At 47.0% G+C, this 18,186-nt stretch overlaps 1 protein-coding gene across 6 annotated transcripts in view; it reads right to left on the bottom strand.

Moving 5' to 3' along the window:
- AGRN (agrin) overlaps nt 1–18,186 on the bottom strand; it is a 238,252-nt gene that overhangs the window by 50,212 nt on the left and 169,854 nt on the right. For all 6 annotated transcript variants that reach the window (XM_081923371.1, XM_081923373.1, XM_081923372.1 and 3 more), the window contains 5 exons: nt 15,808–16,002; nt 13,744–13,944; nt 6,960–7,105; nt 5,501–5,606; nt 5,193–5,300 (listed from right to left, as the gene is read on the bottom strand). In XM_081923371.1, the coding sequence (XP_081779497.1) occupies nt 5,193–5,300; nt 5,501–5,606; nt 6,960–7,105; nt 13,744–13,944; nt 15,808–16,002 (756 nt within the window). The remainder of the gene's footprint in view (nt 1–5,192; nt 5,301–5,500; nt 5,607–6,959; nt 7,106–13,743; nt 13,945–15,807; nt 16,003–18,186) is intronic.

Genomic DNA, 18,186 nt, shown 5'->3' with positions numbered 1-18,186 from the left:
GAGTTGCCTCCCAACACTTTCTTTGCCGCGATAAGCACTGAAAACTGGTGGAGGAGGAACAGGAGGAGGAGAAGGACAAAGAAGCTAATAATAACAACAACCTGGGATTCTCAGAAAGCTGAGTTCTATGTCCACTATCACATTCCATATTTCTCCTGTGAAATTGTTTCTTGAGAAATGCTAGCAATTGAAACAAAACAGTACATGGTTTTTAAGGAACTCTACTTTTCAAGCTGTACGGTTTTGTAGGGCTTTCCCTCTTCCATCCTTGTTTACTTTCTGCCCCGCTATGTGGAGCTGCTCTCTCGCACAATGTCAAAAAGAGATTGTTCTCAGATTTTATCGGCTTATTGGCATGCAAAACTTCCCAGCCAAGGTCCATCTGCTCCTTGCTGTCTGCATGCAAATTCCCAGCTGTTGGGAATCAAATGTGGATGCACCCACGGTCCAACCCTCTGTCTGTTCCTCTATGGGAGCAGGTACAAGTACATTGGTTCCTGGGCAGATATAGGCAGATAATCTATTCCCCTTGAAGCTGCTCACTCTTGGGGCAGTCCAGAAAGAGATTCTTGGACAAACCAAAGTGGCTTATGTGACGCTGAATGTTTTCCTTCCATTGCAGGAAAACACTAGAGGGGGGGAAATTATTGCAGAAGCTGGCCGCAGGGAATAAATCCTGCAGCACAGTTTTCAGGCCGGTGATTACATCTTGATTTATACCCCCTGCTGTGGACGCAAGGGCATGAGCGAGACACAAGTTAAAGAGAGGTTTGATTCAAGACACAGCAGATAAACTTTAGGAAGGGGGCGCAAATGGAGCTGGCTTGACAAACAGGGAAGTGATGCCTAACGCCATGAGCAATAGGTATGAGTGACTGAAAACTGGGTTGCTCTGAACCTGATGATCATTGCTTTTCCTCTTGTCCTTTCTAGGGCTCTAAGATCTCACAACACAACACCTGGATGTTTTTAAGCTCACCTTCACAGCTGTGGGAATTCCAAGCCTAGAGGACTGTCAATGCCCCTTTCCCCACACTCCATCCCACCTTCCATGAAGGCAGAAGATCTCAAGGTGGGGAAGTCCTATGCTAGTTTCTGCAAACAGGAAAATAGGAAGATGTCTTATACTGAATCAGACTATTGGCCCATCTAGCTCAGTACTGTCTACACTGACTGACAGTGGCTGTCTAGGGTTTTAAGAAAAGGAATCATTCTCAGCCCTACCTGGAGATGATGGTGTCTGAGTGTGGGACTTTCTGCACCCAAAGCAGGTGCTGTACCATAGACCTATGGATACTTGTATGGTTAGGGACCTGCCTTATGCTGTGTCAGATTTTTGGGCAATCTAGCTCAGTACTGTCTACACTAACTGGCAGCAGCTCTGCAGGGTTTCAGACAGGGTCCTCTCCCAGCCCTACCTGGAGATGCCAAGGATTGAACCTGGGACCTTCTGCACAAGAAGCAGATGCTCTAACCACTAAGCTATGGCCTTTCTGTGTAATATGCAAACCACGGGGACACAGAAGAAATGCACAGGCCTGATGGCATGTAGCACTACACACTGGCCATTACAAGGACCATCATCACCTAAAAAACCAGTAATAATTAATAAAAATTATGAAATAGAGCAGGGACAGCCAGCTTGTTGACCTCCAGGTGTTGCTGGAGCTATAGTTCCCATCATACTTGACCTCTGGTTATGCCGACTGGGGCAGATGGAAGTCAGAGTCAAGCAACAAGCAGAGGGCATTGCACTGGCTATCCCTGATCAAGAGCAATGGCTTTCGAACGGTGTCCTGCAGACGCCTGGGATTCTGTGGATGTTCCTCAATTAAGTGATCAATTACAGCAGAAAAGCTTCCTTGAAAAAGAACTCTCACCCTCCTACTGCCAATCATCTCCTAAGCCACGTTGCTAATCCTTATTATGTTCTGGGCACGTTCTAGTTCATGCAGGGTGAAAAGTGAGGCTTGACAATCCTGGCCGGAGTCTGATGTCAACTGAGTCTGCAGCCTGGAACACTCCCCACAATGCCTCTGCCATACCCTGCACTTTTTGTGGCAGGTTATGGTGAAGGCTTCTTAGAGCCAACAAGTTTTTAAATGGCTGCTTCACAGACACCTAGCTTTGCAACTCTCACAGAGAAATGCTGTATAAGGAAGGTGTCAGGAGTGTGTGCAGGAGCCGGGCCCTGTGACCAGTAGGGCTTCGCAGGACTGGGGCCTTCCAAAGTTTGTTCTGGAGAGGCAAGGCGCGGCCACACAGGTGAGGCCGCTTGGTAACTCACTGCACCTGGTGGCAAGAGCCGGGAAGGGATATAAGGTCAGCATTTCCCTTCCGCTCTTTGCCACAGCAACACGTTTCCTGCCTTGCTGCATCTGGCTTCTTGCTTCCTGATCCTCGGACCTTGGCTTCCTGACTCCCCACTTCCTGGCTTCTGGACTCTTGCTCCTGCTCCCACCCTGCCATCTTGCCCCAGTCCCGACATCCTCAGCCAGGACTTCAATCGCCCATAGACCGGACCATGACAGTAGGTCTGCCTTATTATCCCAATATTGCACATTAAGGTGGGTGGCATGGTATGGAGCGGTGCAAGATAATGCATTGCTGGAACCCATCTGGTGCATCAGAACATAACGAGAGCTAGCTGGATCAGGTCAGCGGCCCGCCTGGTCCTCTCCTCGCAATGGCCAACTAGATACTCATTATGGGAGACCTGCAAGCAGGACTTGAGAGCAAGAGTCCTCTCTCCTCCCTTGCAATTCCCAGCGACTGGCATTCAGAAGCATATTGCTTCTGACAGGGGAGGTAGAATGAAGCCATCATGGTTAGCAGCTACTGACAGCCTTGTCCTCCATGAATTTATATAATCCTCTTTTAAAGCCATCCAAGTTTGTGGCCATCACTGCCACTCATGGCAGCGAATTCCAAAGGGGAAAGGACTTTCTTTGGTCTTTCCTGAAATCTTCCAACGTTCTGCTTCATTCCCTGAATTCTAGTGTTATATGAGGGGGGGGGAACCTTTTCTCTCTCTGTCTCTCTCTCTCTCTATATATATTTATAAAATTTTCTGTTTCACAATTTAAAGTACTCATTTTTACATCCTTAAGATATCGATGACTTCCTTTCTTCTCTTTCCATGGTTCATTTTACATATCATACTATAAACTATACCATTCAGTATTCCATTATTACATCCATCGTAACTTATTTACACTGTTGAATTTATCTTAATGCTGCCAGCGTTTTCAGCTGTACACAGTTATTTCCCTTTTATTTAATAAACATTTTCCAATCTTCTCTAAACGTATGTTCTTCTTGTTCTCTTATTCTATATGTTAAGTCTGAAAGCTGTGTATATTCTGTCAACTTAAGTTGCCACTCTTCTTTGGTTGGGACCTCGCTCGTTTTCCATTTTGGGGCTAACAAAACATGGGCCGCAGTAGTGGCATACGTAAATAACCTTCTTTTTGGGGGGGACACCAGGGACTTTCAGTCTGAATTATCCCCAACAGAAAGTACTCTGGTTTTTTTGGGGAGGGAGGGGAAGTACTTTTAAACTTTTTTTTCCAATTCATTATGGATCATTTCCCAATACTCGTTTACTCTTTTTACAAGTCCACCACATATGAAAGAACGTTCCCTGAACCTCTTTGCATCTCCTGGAGATGCAAACAGGGAAAACCTTTTCTCTATCCACTTTCTCCGTGCCATGCAGAATTCTGCACATCTCTATCTTCATGTCTTCTCATACAGATCTTTGCTCTAAACCAAAAATAGGAGAAGCAGCTCCAAATGTCATAACCTTTCTTTGTAGAGGAGTTTCTCCACTCCGCGGATCATTCTGCTTGCCCTTTTCTGAACCTTAATAGCAGAGATGAGGCCCAAATCATGGCTCAGTCTCTTAGTGGCTACATTGCATAAGCAGTCAGTGTGGCACCATGAGAGAAGCCAGCCATCCCCTCCCCGCCCGCCCACCCTTACTGGTGACCTCTGTGACTCCACAGCCCAGGAGCTCCCGAGCGATTAAAGCTGCTTTCAGAACGCTTCCTCTTATTAAATTATATGGCGCATGAAATGATTCTACATCCCCAATCAAGACTGCCTCATCTCGGCACGCTCGCCTACGATGGCCACAGACCAGCCGATGCCCTAATGGATACCCGTGAACCAGCTGGCTGTCAGCCTCAGCTGTTAAAAATGTTGCTAATGCTTTCTCATCTCGTTAGGTTAAAGAGCCGTCTCCGGCTAATTATTTTATAAAATATTAATAAAACCTTCGCGGATGTGGCCGGCTGCGGCGAAGAGGAAGGGGGCCCTGAAACTGGGATGCACACAGTTTAAAACGCTGGGCACATTCTGAGGTTATAGGAAAGGGAGGGGGCCAAGGGAATGAATGCACACATCACCCCCTCTAATGGCAAACTCAGACAATGAGCGCCTGCAGGAATGTGCTCAGAATGGGACTACAAATCCAGAGTTCTCCCTCTGTGCCTGCCATCTTCAGGCACAAGAGGCGAGCAGGTTGTGCTCAGCATCATCCCCCGGGGTTGGCAGATCTCTGGACTGGACAGGCTTGATGTAAATATCAGGATCTAGTCTCCTGCTTTTGCCTGAGCTCCAAGCAAGATCTTCTGCCTCCTGCAATCAGTTCCTTCTGCATTAGAGGTGCTACTTTTGAATTATGATGCTGGATGCTTGAAAGTCCCATGGACTGCAAGAAGATCAAACCTCTCCATTCTGAAGGAAATCAGCCCTGAGTGCTCACTGGAAGGACAGATCCTGAAGCTGAGGCTCCAATACTTTGGCCACCTCATGAGAAGAGAAGACTCCATGGAAAAGACCCTGATGTTGGGAAAGATGGAGGGCACAAGGAGAAGGGGATGACAGAGGACGAGATGGTTGGACAGTGTTCTCGAAGCTACTAATATGAGTTTGACCAAACTGCGGGAGGCAGTGGAAGACAGGAGTGCCTGGCGTGCCCTGGTCCATGGGGTCACGAAGAGTCGGACATGACCAAACGACTAAACAACAACAACAACTTCAGATCCAGCTCTAGGTATGACTGCCTGTGATCACTCCCTGGCCTTAGAAAGCTATTTCTTCAGCTCTGGGAAGTCCCATGGCATCGGTGTTTAACATCCCCACTGTCACAAGACAAAAGAAGAAAATGAAGTACATATTTAACTCACTGGGGCAGCCTGCAGAGCCAACACCAAGAGCCAAGGTCACATTGTCTGGGCAGCATCCATAAACGGTCTGGCTGCAGTGGAGGAGTGGAGGAGGTAGGATTGTGGTTCCTATGGAGAAAACAAAAAACAAAAATACACAGGTTAGAAATGACAGGAGTTGGGAGTCCAACAACTCATGGAGGGCCATGGGTTTCCCATCCCTGATCTAGGGAGGTGGGCGGGGAGTAAACAAGAGGATGAGATGTCAGCGCAGGACAAAGGGATGTGGGTTGACTGAAAGCCTTGCCAGACCCCCATGAGAGGTTTACCTCGGCAGCCGCCCTGACCCGTCACATAGATATCCTGTCGCTTTTCGCAGCGTGTCTTTTTGAGTTCGCACTCATTAGCGTAGGTCACACCATCAGAGCCACATACCTGCAGGGAAGAGAAAGAGGAGGTAACTCCATCTCCTTCTGTTGTACACACAAGCAGTGGCGTAGCGTGGGTTGTCAGCACCCGGGGCAAGGCAAGTAATTTGCGCCCCCTAACCCGTGGGTTTTAGTAGGGGCAGAGAGCTGTGAGTGCAAGCGCCCCCCCCAGATGTTGCGCCCGGTGCGTTCGGCCCCCTCTGCACCCCCCCACGCTACGCCACTGCACACAAGACAGGCTTAGAAATTACCAAGGGCAGAGGGTGTGCCTTGGAAGGAAGCATCACTTTATGCTTAGGCTTGCGCCCACACCTGATCATATTTTTTTTTTAAAAAAAACATTTTTATTTATAATGTAATCCATACCGCTTGACCATTCCTAGAGAAATACAAGGCACCAAACGCGCCCACCCCTCTCAACAAAGGTACAACTCAGTACAAATAAACACAGCACATATTACAGGTAGAAGGAAAACAGCCGATCTTCCAATAAAATGGAAGAGGAAAAAAAGTACTGTATTTTTCATTCTATAGGACGCACCGGAACATAGGATGCACCTTGTTTTAGAGGGGGAGAACAAGGGGGAAAAATTCTCCCCCTCTCCGCTCAGCGCCCCTTCAGCGAAGCGGCAGGAGAAATGGAGCCCCTTCCATTTCTCCTCCCACTTGGCTGAAGGGGCGCTGTGCAGCTCTCCCTCTCTGCTGAAGCCAGGAGAGTCTTGCTCTCCTGGCTTCAGTGAAAGGAACCTGAAGTCTGCGGAGCGCAGCGGGAACTCGCGTTGCGCTCTGAAGGCTTCAGGCGGCTATCCCTGAAGCCTGGAGAGCGAGAGGGGACGGTGCACACCGACCCCTCTGGCTCTCCAGGCTTCAGTGAAAGCAACGCGAAGCCTCCGGAGCGCGGAGGGAGCACTCCCTCTGCACTTCAGAGGCTTCACGTTGCTATCGCTGAAGCCAAGGAGCCTGCATTCGCTCCATAGGACACGCACACATTTCCCCTAAATTTTTGGAGGGGGAAAAGTGCACCCTATAGAGCGAAAAATACGGTATGTAATCGAACCAACTTGAAAATGTTGCTGCTGTAAGACCATCTTGAAAAGCTGCTGTAAGACCATCACTGTCCGCTGTATTCACATATGCAATAAAAGAAAATCAATCTGCTGCAAATGTGCCCTTTCACACACCAACCCTTGTCTCTTGCCACCTTCAGCTTCTTCCATGATTCTACCATGTTACCTTTTCACTTGCCTTTTCTACAAACTAAGTAGCCCCAAATGCTGCAATAATACCCCGAGTTGTTTACAAAAACCCTGCCATGGGTGATTAGCTAGGCTTAAGGACAGCATGGGCTCTCAACACCTACTGGATTCCTTGGCACAGCTCCACAGGTATAGTCACACACACAGCGGTCATCTTCCACATCCTCATCCCACGAGCCACCGTATTGTCGGCAGCTGTCCCAGTCACACTCGTTGGAGTCCCCAGAGCCAGATCCTCCTGACCCACATTCTGCCCAAGGAAAGAAAAGCAGAGTAAAAAAATACAGTTCCCTACATAAACGCTGCCTTAATCAGGACTGTGTTGTCCTCATTTATGTGGTCCCACCACACGTGTGTGGAATTTTGCACTCAGTGAACTTATAGTCTTATTCTTATTATATTTAAGCACTGGAGCAATCGCAGGAGATTAATTGCATGTGTTTCCGTTGGTAAATCAATTAACTTAGTGGTTAGGTACTGGCGGCGCAGGTTTCAGTCATGCATCATTGTTCTGTAGCTGTTGTTGTGGGTGGAATTGTTTTTAAACGTTTGTATTGTTTTTATATGTGGAATTGTTTTCCCACTGCTTTCCCAAATGGAACTGGTTCCCCCCCCCCCCACCTTTCTTATTTTACACTTGTTAATTGTTCTGTTTCGTTCTGCTGTTGAAACCCAGCTTGGGATATTATAGTAATCTAAAAGAAATATGTGGAATTTGGTGCTGAAATTCCAGTGCTCATTTAAAACTATAATCAAGTCTTATAGGTATAATACCACTATTGCTCATTTTATTAATTATATTTTAGAACTCAAGCATCCTTAGCCAGTTAATTGAACCTTCAGGGAGGAGGCATGTCTATATAGGTAAGAAAGGAACTGTAGCTCCCTGACAGAGATTCCATTCCTGAAACCTTGAAGAGCTGCTGCCAGTCAGTGCAGACAATACTGAGCTAGGTGAACCAATGATCAGACTCACCACAAAGCAGCATCCTATGTCTGGACTTGGCTAGAACCTTAGAGGCCTGCTACCAGTCAGAGCAAGAGGTCACTGGGTTGGATAAGCAAGTAATCTTATTATAAGGTAGCATCTCATGCTCTGCGTAGTTCTTTGCTCCTCCTCATGATCCGCAGAGCAGGTTATGCTGAATTTGCAGGGGAAGAGGCATGCAGGAGGTCCCAAGTTCAATCCCAGCTAAAAGGTAGAGGCAGCAGCTAATGGGAAAGAAAGACTTATCTCTGCCTGAGATGCTGGAGAACCACCAACATCCAGGGTATACAATTCTGGAGTAAATGGGTCAATGGGCTGGTACAAGGCAGGCTCAAATGATTAATTGGCCCAGGGATGGGAGTGGTAATATCTCATTAACAGCTCACCTGTTTTGCATGCAGAAGGGCTCAGTTCGTGGGATGCAAAAAGGTCTCTTTCTGCCTGGAACCCTGGAGAGCTGCTGCCACTCAAGAGTTGCTAAGACTGCTCTAGAATGATCATGGGTAGGCAAACTAAGGCCTGGGGGCCGGCCCCGGCCCAATTGCCTTCTAAATCTGGCCCATGAACGGTCCGGGAAACAGCGCGTTTTTACATGAGCAGAATGTGTCCTTTTATTTAAAATGCATCTCTGGGTTATTTGTGGGGCATAGGAATTTGTTCATTTCTCTCCCCCCCCCCCATATAGTCCAGCCCCCCACAAGGTCTGAGGGACAGTGGACCGGCCCTCTGCTGAAAAAGTTTGCTGACCCCTGGTGTAACTGGACAACAGGTTAGACCTGGGGCAAGGCAGCTTCCTAACCAAACTGAATACCTTTGGAAAATATGGGGCTATGAAATTGTGGTGAAACGTTGGGCATTTTTTACCACTTGTGGTAGTCTTGCAAATAAACATTTTGGTTAGAAGTTTTCAATGAAATCAGCAAGATTACTGGTCAAAACGTAAAGCCAAACCTGACTAAAGCATTATTATAATCCATCTTTTAGTGTGGTGGAACCTGCACTTTGGGTCTCCATTTCTAATGGCATCAGTCAGTGTCTTCACTGCACTATTTTCAGTGCCTGCTAAGAACACTTTTTTTTAGATAACCCTGCCCAATTATCAGTGTTTACTTTATCTCTGGTTTTAATTTTCTGAATGTTTTTTAATTTTTTTTACTAATAATATTATTGTTTTATGCTTTTTGCAAACTGCTTTGAGGCTTTTTTTAAATAAAAAAATAAACTCGTATATAAATTTCATGGAATAATTAATAAAATAATAAATAATTATTATTAATGAGCTTTGAAGGTTCAGTGAAGAATACACACTTAAAGGATTTAATAATTATGCTAACAGCAGCTGCTGCTAGACTAGTAATTGCAAAACACTGGAAGACTTCTCATCTTAATCTCCTAGGATTCCGATATCAAGAACAATGGCAAATTGTTTTAATGGAAAACCTCACCTACCAGGTCAGTGCACAAAGGTATGTATCGATGACAGATAAATGGCATATGGTTTGTTACAAATTTATTGAATGTGTGCCATTGTCAAAAGGCACATATTACCCACCCTCCCCGTACATAGGGCTCTATAGAAAACAGTACTTTAGATGAACAGAATTGTCCCAATAAATACTGCTTCGAACATCAATGAGACTGATACATTGCAAACTCTGTGTAATTGGCCATTTGTTTTCTCAACATTGTTATCATATTTAAACTCAATAAAAATACATTTAAAAATCATAAAATTGACTTGCTTTCAAACACTAGCCTGGTAGCCATACGTGACAAGGAATTGCATGCAGTAGGCTACTGGAGAAGTGAGCTAGTCAAGTATCCAAGTGAGCTAGTCAAGGAGAAAAGCACATTGCCCCCCCCCCTCCTCCACAGCCAGCATAGAAAGACATGGGGCTTTTCCAGGGGGAACGCACAGGAACTCAGTTCCGGCACCTTCAGGTGGGTGCCACTGCTATTCTAAGAGAAAGCGGGGAAAATAGCACTGGGAATACAGGAGGTTACAGCAGGAAGGGTGAAGCTTTTCACTTGCCATCTGCCAAGTTAGTCAAACTACTTTTAACTTTTGCGGACTATAACTCCCACCCACTCCTTTATCCTAGGCCAGGTATCCCCAAACTCAGTCCTCCAGATATTATGGGACTACAATTCCCATCATCCCTGACCACTGGTCCTGTTAGCTAGGGATTGTGGGAGTTGTAGTCCCAAAACAGCTGGGGGTGCCTTTTCTAGGCCATGCTGGCTGGAGCAGATGGGAGTTGGGAGTCACAACACCTGGAGGGAATTTGGGTTTAATTACTAGGCTAGGCCATCATCCATGTATGATTTGGTTGCTCTGCCACGATTCCTTATATCCTTCTGCAGACTTTCTGGCTATGGATTTGGAATCCACGCTCAACCATTCTCATTGACACTGGTTGCAGAATTTAACTTTTACATTTCCCTAGGCACAGAGAAATGGACGAATTGCTTTGTTTATTAACTGCAACCACATCCCCACACAGAGCTATTTCAGTATCAAATTCCAAACTTGCACGGTGTAAGGGAGCATCTCCCTAATAAGAGGTCACACAGAGCTGAGTTCCAACTGGTTTCCTCAGCCTTACATGCATTACTCTTAATTTGCGCCAAATGAAATGCTATTTATTTATTTAAATTTTTTTCAAAGTGTCCCCTCTTCATACTTTTCCCCCTCTTCCTTTTTTTCCTTTTTATTGAGCGATCAAAGACAGGAAGTTGGCGTTAACACAGAGAATTATTCAAGTGCTTCTCCCAGAGGGACAGCAACTTGGAATTCCATGAGGAGGCCTCTTTGATTAAATGCCATCTTCTGCTGCCTGCTCCCTTCCTCAGCCTTTGCCCAACTCTTGGTGAAGTCCCGCCCCGGCTAAATCGCATGCGCAGCATGGTAGAGGCGGCTTTGGAACAAGAGTCAAGACTCCCAGAGAGAGCAGATTCTCTTCACTGGCATGGAGAGACACAAAGGCAAGGACTTATCTCTGGGATGGAGAGATGTTGAAACCAACATCACGGACTCAGGCCCCACCTGCACCTTAAAGCAGCTTTAAACAGTTGTACCTTCCCCCAAAGAATTCTGGGAACTGTAGTTTGTTAAGGAGTGCTGAGAGTTGTTAAGAGACCCCTTTCCCCCCTCCCAGAGCTACAATTCCCAGAGTGGTTTGACAATCAACCTCTCTTTCCAGGAAACTGTAGGGTCCAGTTTGCCTGGATTCAAACATTTCTAGCAATGACATTTTTGGATCTGCAAGGTCTGGCACAGGGGTCAGCAAACTTTTTTAGCAAGGGGCCGGTCCACTGTCCCCCAGACCTTGGGGGGACGGACTATATTTTTTGGGGGGAAAATGAACGAATTCCTATGCCCCACAAATAACCCAGAGATGCATTTTAAATAAAAGCACACATTCTACTCATGTAAAAACACGCCGATTCCCAGACTGTCTGTGGGCCAGATTTAGAAGGCGATTGGGCCGGATCCGGCCCCCGGGCCTTAGTTTGCCTACCCACGGACTCTGGCATCTCAAATCTCAGATTTATTTCTTTATTCGCTGGGCTTCCCCATTAACACCCAGCACTCATAGAGATACACTCGTTCTGTCAATGGGTGGGGAAAACTTTTTCAGCCCAAGGGTGACATTTCCTTCTAGGCAACTTTCGGGGCAATAAACCAGTGGTGTGTGTGTGTGTGTGTGTGTGTGTGTGGCCAGAAGCAAAAGTGAGTGTGGAGCGGATTGATAACTATAGGTTGAATCCGGTGCTAGTCCTACTCAGAGTAGACCCATGGGAATTAATGAGCCTTAGTGAGGCGTATCTATTATTATACTCCGCGTAGGGCTAACACTGAATACAACTAAGCAGCAGCAACAAAAAGAAATTATTTATTTAATTTAAATAAAATGATATGCAATTTTACCTCTGTATAGGCTTGTTTCCACACACCCACACCCACACGCCCTTCTCCAGCCTCCATCCAGGCAAACAAGAAGCATTGTCAGAGTTGTAGGACACATTCTAGCAGGCAAAAACGTTCAAGGAGGGAGTGTGTGTTTAGGGAAGCTTTTAATGTTTAACAGATCACTGTATTTTAATGCTTTGTTGGAAGCCACCAAGGGTGGCTGGGGAGACCCAGCCAGATGAGTGGGGTATAAATAAATTATTATTATTATTATTATTATTATTAATCTGAGGGCAAGACAGCCCTGGAGTGGGGACATATATGGTACAGGGGTCTGAGGTTCCTTATCCCTGCCTTCTGCTCTCAAAGTCTCACCTTTCTCCTTCCTTCACATGCTTTAAAGAGACAGGCTTGAGCTCTTGGCAGTGCCATTCTGGAGCCGAGGCTTGGCCAAATAAGGGCCCTGCCTTGTCCTCTTTTCGTCCTAACTTCCTCCCACGGTGATAGGAAAGTGAGAGAGGAACGAGAAAGAGAAGGGGAGAGAACAGCAGCCGGGTGCTTTCTCCACCCACCTCCCTCCACTCTTTGAAGTGTGAAATTAAAGCACTGATAAACCTCTTTGCCGAGGCCTATTACGTGCCGTCACCTTTCATTATTGGCAGATAAAAAGACAATGAGAAGGAGGGTTATGGGAGGGAAAGGGGGGGTGGAAGAGCAGCTTGTGACAGAACCAGGAGGCAGGGAAGCTTAATGAACAGAGAAGCAAAGCAGCTTCCACACGCGCACAGAGTGCACACGCGAGCACACGCACCCCAAACTCAGAGGTGTGCAAGGGGTTGCTAGGCAACAGGAGGAGAGCACACCTGGCCTAAAATAGGGCTCAGGTGCAACGAGGGAGGAAGTGAGGGGGTGGGCACAAAGGGAGGGTCAGAACCTCCTTCACAGGCCACACTGTGCGTAAGAATAAAGAGGCAAAAACCTGAGGCCAAAAAATATATATGCCAAGTTTCTAAAAACAGATGGGAGAACATTTTGAATTCCTCAGGGACACCTTTGCTGCTGACCGTAAAGCCATCGTTTTTTCAGCAAAAGACTTTCAAAGGGAGGCCACAGAAGGAAGCCAGGGACCTGGAATCTATCAGAAAGATTCATTCTATTCCCACAGTGCTCGGTCTTTTGCTACAAATGCTAAACTGGCAAGGCAAAATTTGGAGTTTATGATCAGTAAGTTTTGTTGTGGGGTGAGGGGACATGTGACAGCCTGCATGGGACAGTATCAATATTTGACCAAGATGACTTGTCTCAGGAATTTAGTAAGGATTTAGTTTCATTTATTCATTCATTCAGCAGATCAAAAGAGAACAATTTCAAGGTCAAATTTAGATTCCAAAGCTCAAGTTTTGAAAATTCAGTCATTTTTCTGAATTTTTGTTTCAGTATTAAACAAGTTCTGGGGCTATGCTTTTCAGAAATGAAAGGAAAATGGATCTACTGGAAAATGTTTTACTTTGAGGTGGGGAACCTCTGGCTTGTGGGTCAAATGAGGCCTGGAACGCATCTCAATTTGGTCCATGATGTCATTTCTCCCAAACCATGCCCACCTGCCCCACACCTGATGATATATGTGATGTCAGGTGCCGAGCAGGAAAGGATGTGGTTACAAAGGAAGATGCAGCTTAAAGTGAGCTCCTGGTTGTTCCTTTGCAAGAAGCGCTTGCTGTCAGTGCCAATCAGCTCATCGGCACTGATAGCAACCCCTACTGGGATCAGCTGCATAAAGCTGCCCCTGTAAAGGGACTTCAAAGGAGCCTACTACCACCACCACTGATCAGCAGTTATAATAAGCCTCATTGAATTTGGAGAGATGGGTGGGCCCTGATCACATCTCAAAGCTGGTCCATGGGTGTAGGATCTGCCATGCCAGCCAGATCCAGTTCTCCGCTCCTGCTTACCATCCTGCTGCTGGGAGGAGGGAGAGAAGACTTACCATCCTCGCAAGGGCCCGTCCTTGATATCTCAATGTCCTTTTTCTGCTGACAAGCCGCCACCCGCACCTCGCACGCATTGTCGTAGGTGACGCCATTGCTCCCGCACACTCGGGCCAAAGGTTGCTTCTCGCAGCGTGGGCAGATGCACTGCCCACCCACACATATGGCCCCAAAGGAGCATGTCGTAGTCCCACAGGTTTCTAGAGGTGGGAAAAGCCGGGCGGGGTGGGGGGAGAGGAGGAAGAAAAGCAGCTGCATTAGATACTAAGAGAATCATTAGCCCGTGGGGCAAACATGGGAATACAGGAAGCTAGCTGAGTTACACTGTGTCAGACCATTGGCCCATCTAGATTAGTATTGTTTCCACCAATGGGCAATATCTCCCCAAAGTCAGGGGTCCGTTGCAGCCTTGAACATAACATAACATAAAACATAACATAACATAACATAACATAACATAACATAACACCTAACATAACCTAACATAACCTAACATAACCTAACATAACATGGAGATGGCAGGTTTTGAACCCAAACCTTCTGTAGACGAATGCGAAACAGATGCTCTACCACTAAGCTTTGTGCTTTGAACTAGTGGGGAAATAGAAAAGGGATTCTCTTTGGCCCAGCAGCTTAGAGGTTAAATCTACTGCCATCTATGGCATCCTTAGAGCTTGTTTAGGTACTTCCAACAGTCCTATCACCACATGCTCAGAAAGTATAAAAGGGGTACCTGAAAGGCGAACATTAATCTGGGAGAGTTGCACCACCTCCTACTTGGTGGGTGCTGGCCGCCTCTGCCCCAGGCCTGGCTTCAGGACTGGGTAACTGCTGTAGTTCAAATGCCCACTGCTGATACTCGTCTTGGGCTTAAAAACATGGGAACATGGGTAGCTGCTTTATACAAAGTCAGACCACTAGTCCATCTAGCCTGGTATTGTCTACATTGACTGGCAACAACTTCCCAGGTTTCCAGACAGGGGACGTTCCCAGCCCTGTCTGAGAGATGCCAGGGATTGAATCGGGGGCCTTCTGCTTCCCTTGCAAAAAAACAAACAACAAGCAACAACATTGTTCTGGCATGCTGATGATGCTAGGGAGGACCCCCCCCCCCCCGCCCGAGGCTGTTTGCAAAAGGCAATTAAAACCATAAAGCAACTTTTAAAAAACATAAACAATCCAATTACACGTAGAGATCCCCTTATAAATCTCTTAACTATCTCTGAAGAAATCTTTGCCTTGAGTTTTTTCCAGCCTGCAAACTCTGCGAGGCAAAAGTCCTTGAGAAATCAAGCTGCTTGTTATCTCGTGCTGACGAGGTGGATATTCAAGTACCCAATCACCCAGCGGCGGCGCTGAGAGTTCGCCGTTCGCTTTATCTGGGAAACCCAAATGAGGTTCCTCTGTTCCTGAGGCCTCACAAACCGAGTGCTGCCCCTTAAGGAACTGGTTTAGAGGAGTGTTGTGTTCTCACTGGCGGGATCTCAGTGGCTCTTGCCACTTTAGGGAAAGGGACACAGATCGGTGGCAGAGCATCTGCTTTGCATGCAGAAGGTCTCAGGTTCAATCCCCAGCATCTCCACATAGGGCTGGGGATGTCCTTTGCCCCAAACTCTGGAGGACAATTGCCCGTTAGCATGGACGATACTGATTATCATCATTATTATTATTTGTTGCTGTTATAACACTATTTTTAATTTTATTATTCACTTGTATACTGCTTCAATGACAAAGGGACTTTTATAGTCTTATTCAGTATAAGGGCAGCTTCCTAGGTTCCTAGAATGCAAGAGTAGGCTGATTGAATGGAAAACTCCTCCATACCAAAAATAACCCCCCAAAATATACATCCACACACAGAAAAGTAGCACTGCAGGGAGAAGGCTGTGTGCAAACCATTTTCCTTGACACACTTGCTTTCGGTGCGTTTTAATTTCCAGTGGCTTTTGTGAAGGCAGGAGTGTTCCATTAGGTGAGACCATGCCTACAGTCTTAAGTGCTGCGACCCAGGGGTAGGCTGATCACCTCAATGAGAACTAGAGCAAAGAGAGGCAGGGACTCACTGCAGTTGCCTTGTGCCGCCACCTCGATGTTGGTCTGCTGGGTGCAGGCCCGCACGTGGAGTTCGCACTCGTTTCCGTAGGTGTTTCCGTCCGTGCCGCAGACCGGCTGAGCAGAGGGGACGCACTCAGTGGGGCAAATGCACCTCCCAGTCTCTGCCTCGCAGATGGCGCCAAACTGACATTTCCCACAATGGTCTAAAAATAAAGGAGAGGGAACTCACTGGTTAAGGAAGGAAGCGTGATGGTCATCCAAACTGTACAGGTCAGTCTCAAGTTATGTGAGGGAATGTCCTATGAAACTCCTACGTAGAAGGCACTGCAAATTGCCCATATGACTGACTGGTAAAATATCCCCCAGAATCTTTCTCATCACCTGCTAACAGAGATCTTTTTAAACTGGGGTGCCAGGGAATGAACCTGGGACCTTCTCAGGTGCTCTACCTGAGTTGTGGTCCCTTCAGCTTAGTGTCTCAACAATAAAACCAGCAGAGGGCAGTTCAGTTCCCACAAGAGGCAGCACCCCCTTCTTCAACAGCCTCCGTCAAAGCCTCCAGCTGACCCTGAGCACTGTCTTGGCTGGGGATGGAATATGGTAATGGGAGAGCCAGGCAAGCGTCTCTTTTTCTTCTCCGTCTTAATGAAGTGTCAGGGCGGTCGTAAAATCCTGCTACAATCTCCCACCCCCACCCCTACCCCCCTCTTCAGCTCAGTTCAGTGCAGCCGGCACAGAGGGAGGTTGACCCCCAAGGAAGGGGAAGAGAGGGGCGCTCAGAGACAGAGGGGTGACAACCAGCCATTAAATCTGTCAAATCCAAGAGCCAGAGCCACAAAATGTCATGCGAGCTCCGTGTGCTGTTGTAAGCTTCTAAACAGGGGAGGCAGGAGGGAGTGCCAGGTCGGGCACACTTATAAAGCTGTATTAAGCCACAAGCTTGTATCAAGAAGAAAGCACAACTGCAAATCAGCAGCTGTGGAAGGGACCTTCCAGATTTACTAGAGAAATGTGGAGATTTGCAATTTGCTGGTACTCACGGGGTCCTCTCTCATGTGGTTCTGTCATTAAAGCAGGTCCTTGCAATCTGTCTGGCCCACCTTGCAAATCTTCACACACACACACACACACACACACACACACACACACACACACTCAGCCTTCTAACTTGATTGGGAGCTGCAGAAGTGACCAAGGGGGTGGGGGCAGGGTTGTAAAGGCCATGGCAAATGCCTATGGGTCATGAATAAAAATGCCATATTTCCTACTGGGAAAACACAAGTCTTGGATTTTTGATGCTTACTTCAAAGACAAATATCAGTTTGGGTTGGGTTGGCTTAGATTAAAGGGAGCCGTGTTAGTTTGTGGAGGAGGGAGAGCTTGGCTTGATTTGAGCCTCACCCAACACTAGCCATGGGATAGCTCAGCCGATAGAGCATGAGACTCTTAATCTCAGGGTCATGGGTCCAAGGGTGTTGGACTAGATGACCCTGGTGGTCCCTTCTAACTCTACAATTCTCTGATTCTTAGATGGCTGGTGTTCACTGGGCAGGAGACAGGCAGTCCAAACAGTGGTTGAAGCCAGAGTCAATGCCAATGATAGGTGGAATCAACTAATTCTAGGTTTGTCCCCATCCTTTTCCTCCCAGCTGAGTTCTACAAGGGCAACACTGAGACTAAGGTGTATATAAGCCATTCATCTGAGACATGGGGTACCACTAACTGTGATTCCCACAAATACCACAGTGATCAGGCAGGGTTATAATGGATTAGGTGGTCCTTGAGGTATCCTGGACCCAAATTGTTAAGGGCCTTGTAAATTAACTCAAGAACCTTGAAGCTGGCCAGGTAGCATACGGACAGCCAATGCATGTTTTTTGAGCATGGGAGTTATGTGCTGGCAATGGTCTGTCCCTATCAACCATCTAGCCCCAGAATTTTGCACTAGCTGGAGTCTCCAGACCCTGCCCAAGGGTAGCCCCACATAGATTGCACTGCAATAATCAAATCTTGAGGTTACCAATGCATTAATCACAATGGCCAGACTCATTAGCAGGGCTTCAAGCATACCCTGGTTATATTGATGATTGGTGCTGTGAATGCAATATGTAGAACAGAGAGATGCCCTCCCCCCCCAAACCATCATGGACACGAACTGGCAAGCTATGGTTTGTCTGCCATGCATACCGAGGCAGGTGCCTTCTCTTCACGTTGTCGGGGCTGAGCCATAAGTCACTGGTAAGCCTAGTGAGAGCCAGAAGTTTGCTTCAGGAACCAGGCCATGTGTTACTGTCATGGGTCAAGAGTGTCACCACCCCGGTGAAAAGTTATAGTCTGAATGGGAAGCCCTTCCTAGTCCTTCCTGCTGAGATGTCAGGAGCCACACT

Source organism: Podarcis melisellensis (genome assembly GCF_964234715.1).
Source record: "Podarcis melisellensis genome assembly, chromosome: 8".
In the NCBI taxonomy this organism is placed as follows: domain Eukaryota; kingdom Metazoa; phylum Chordata; class Lepidosauria; order Squamata; family Lacertidae; genus Podarcis; species Podarcis melisellensis.
Note: the sequence above shows the minus strand (reverse complement) of the source record. Positions and strands in the feature narration are given on the sequence as shown.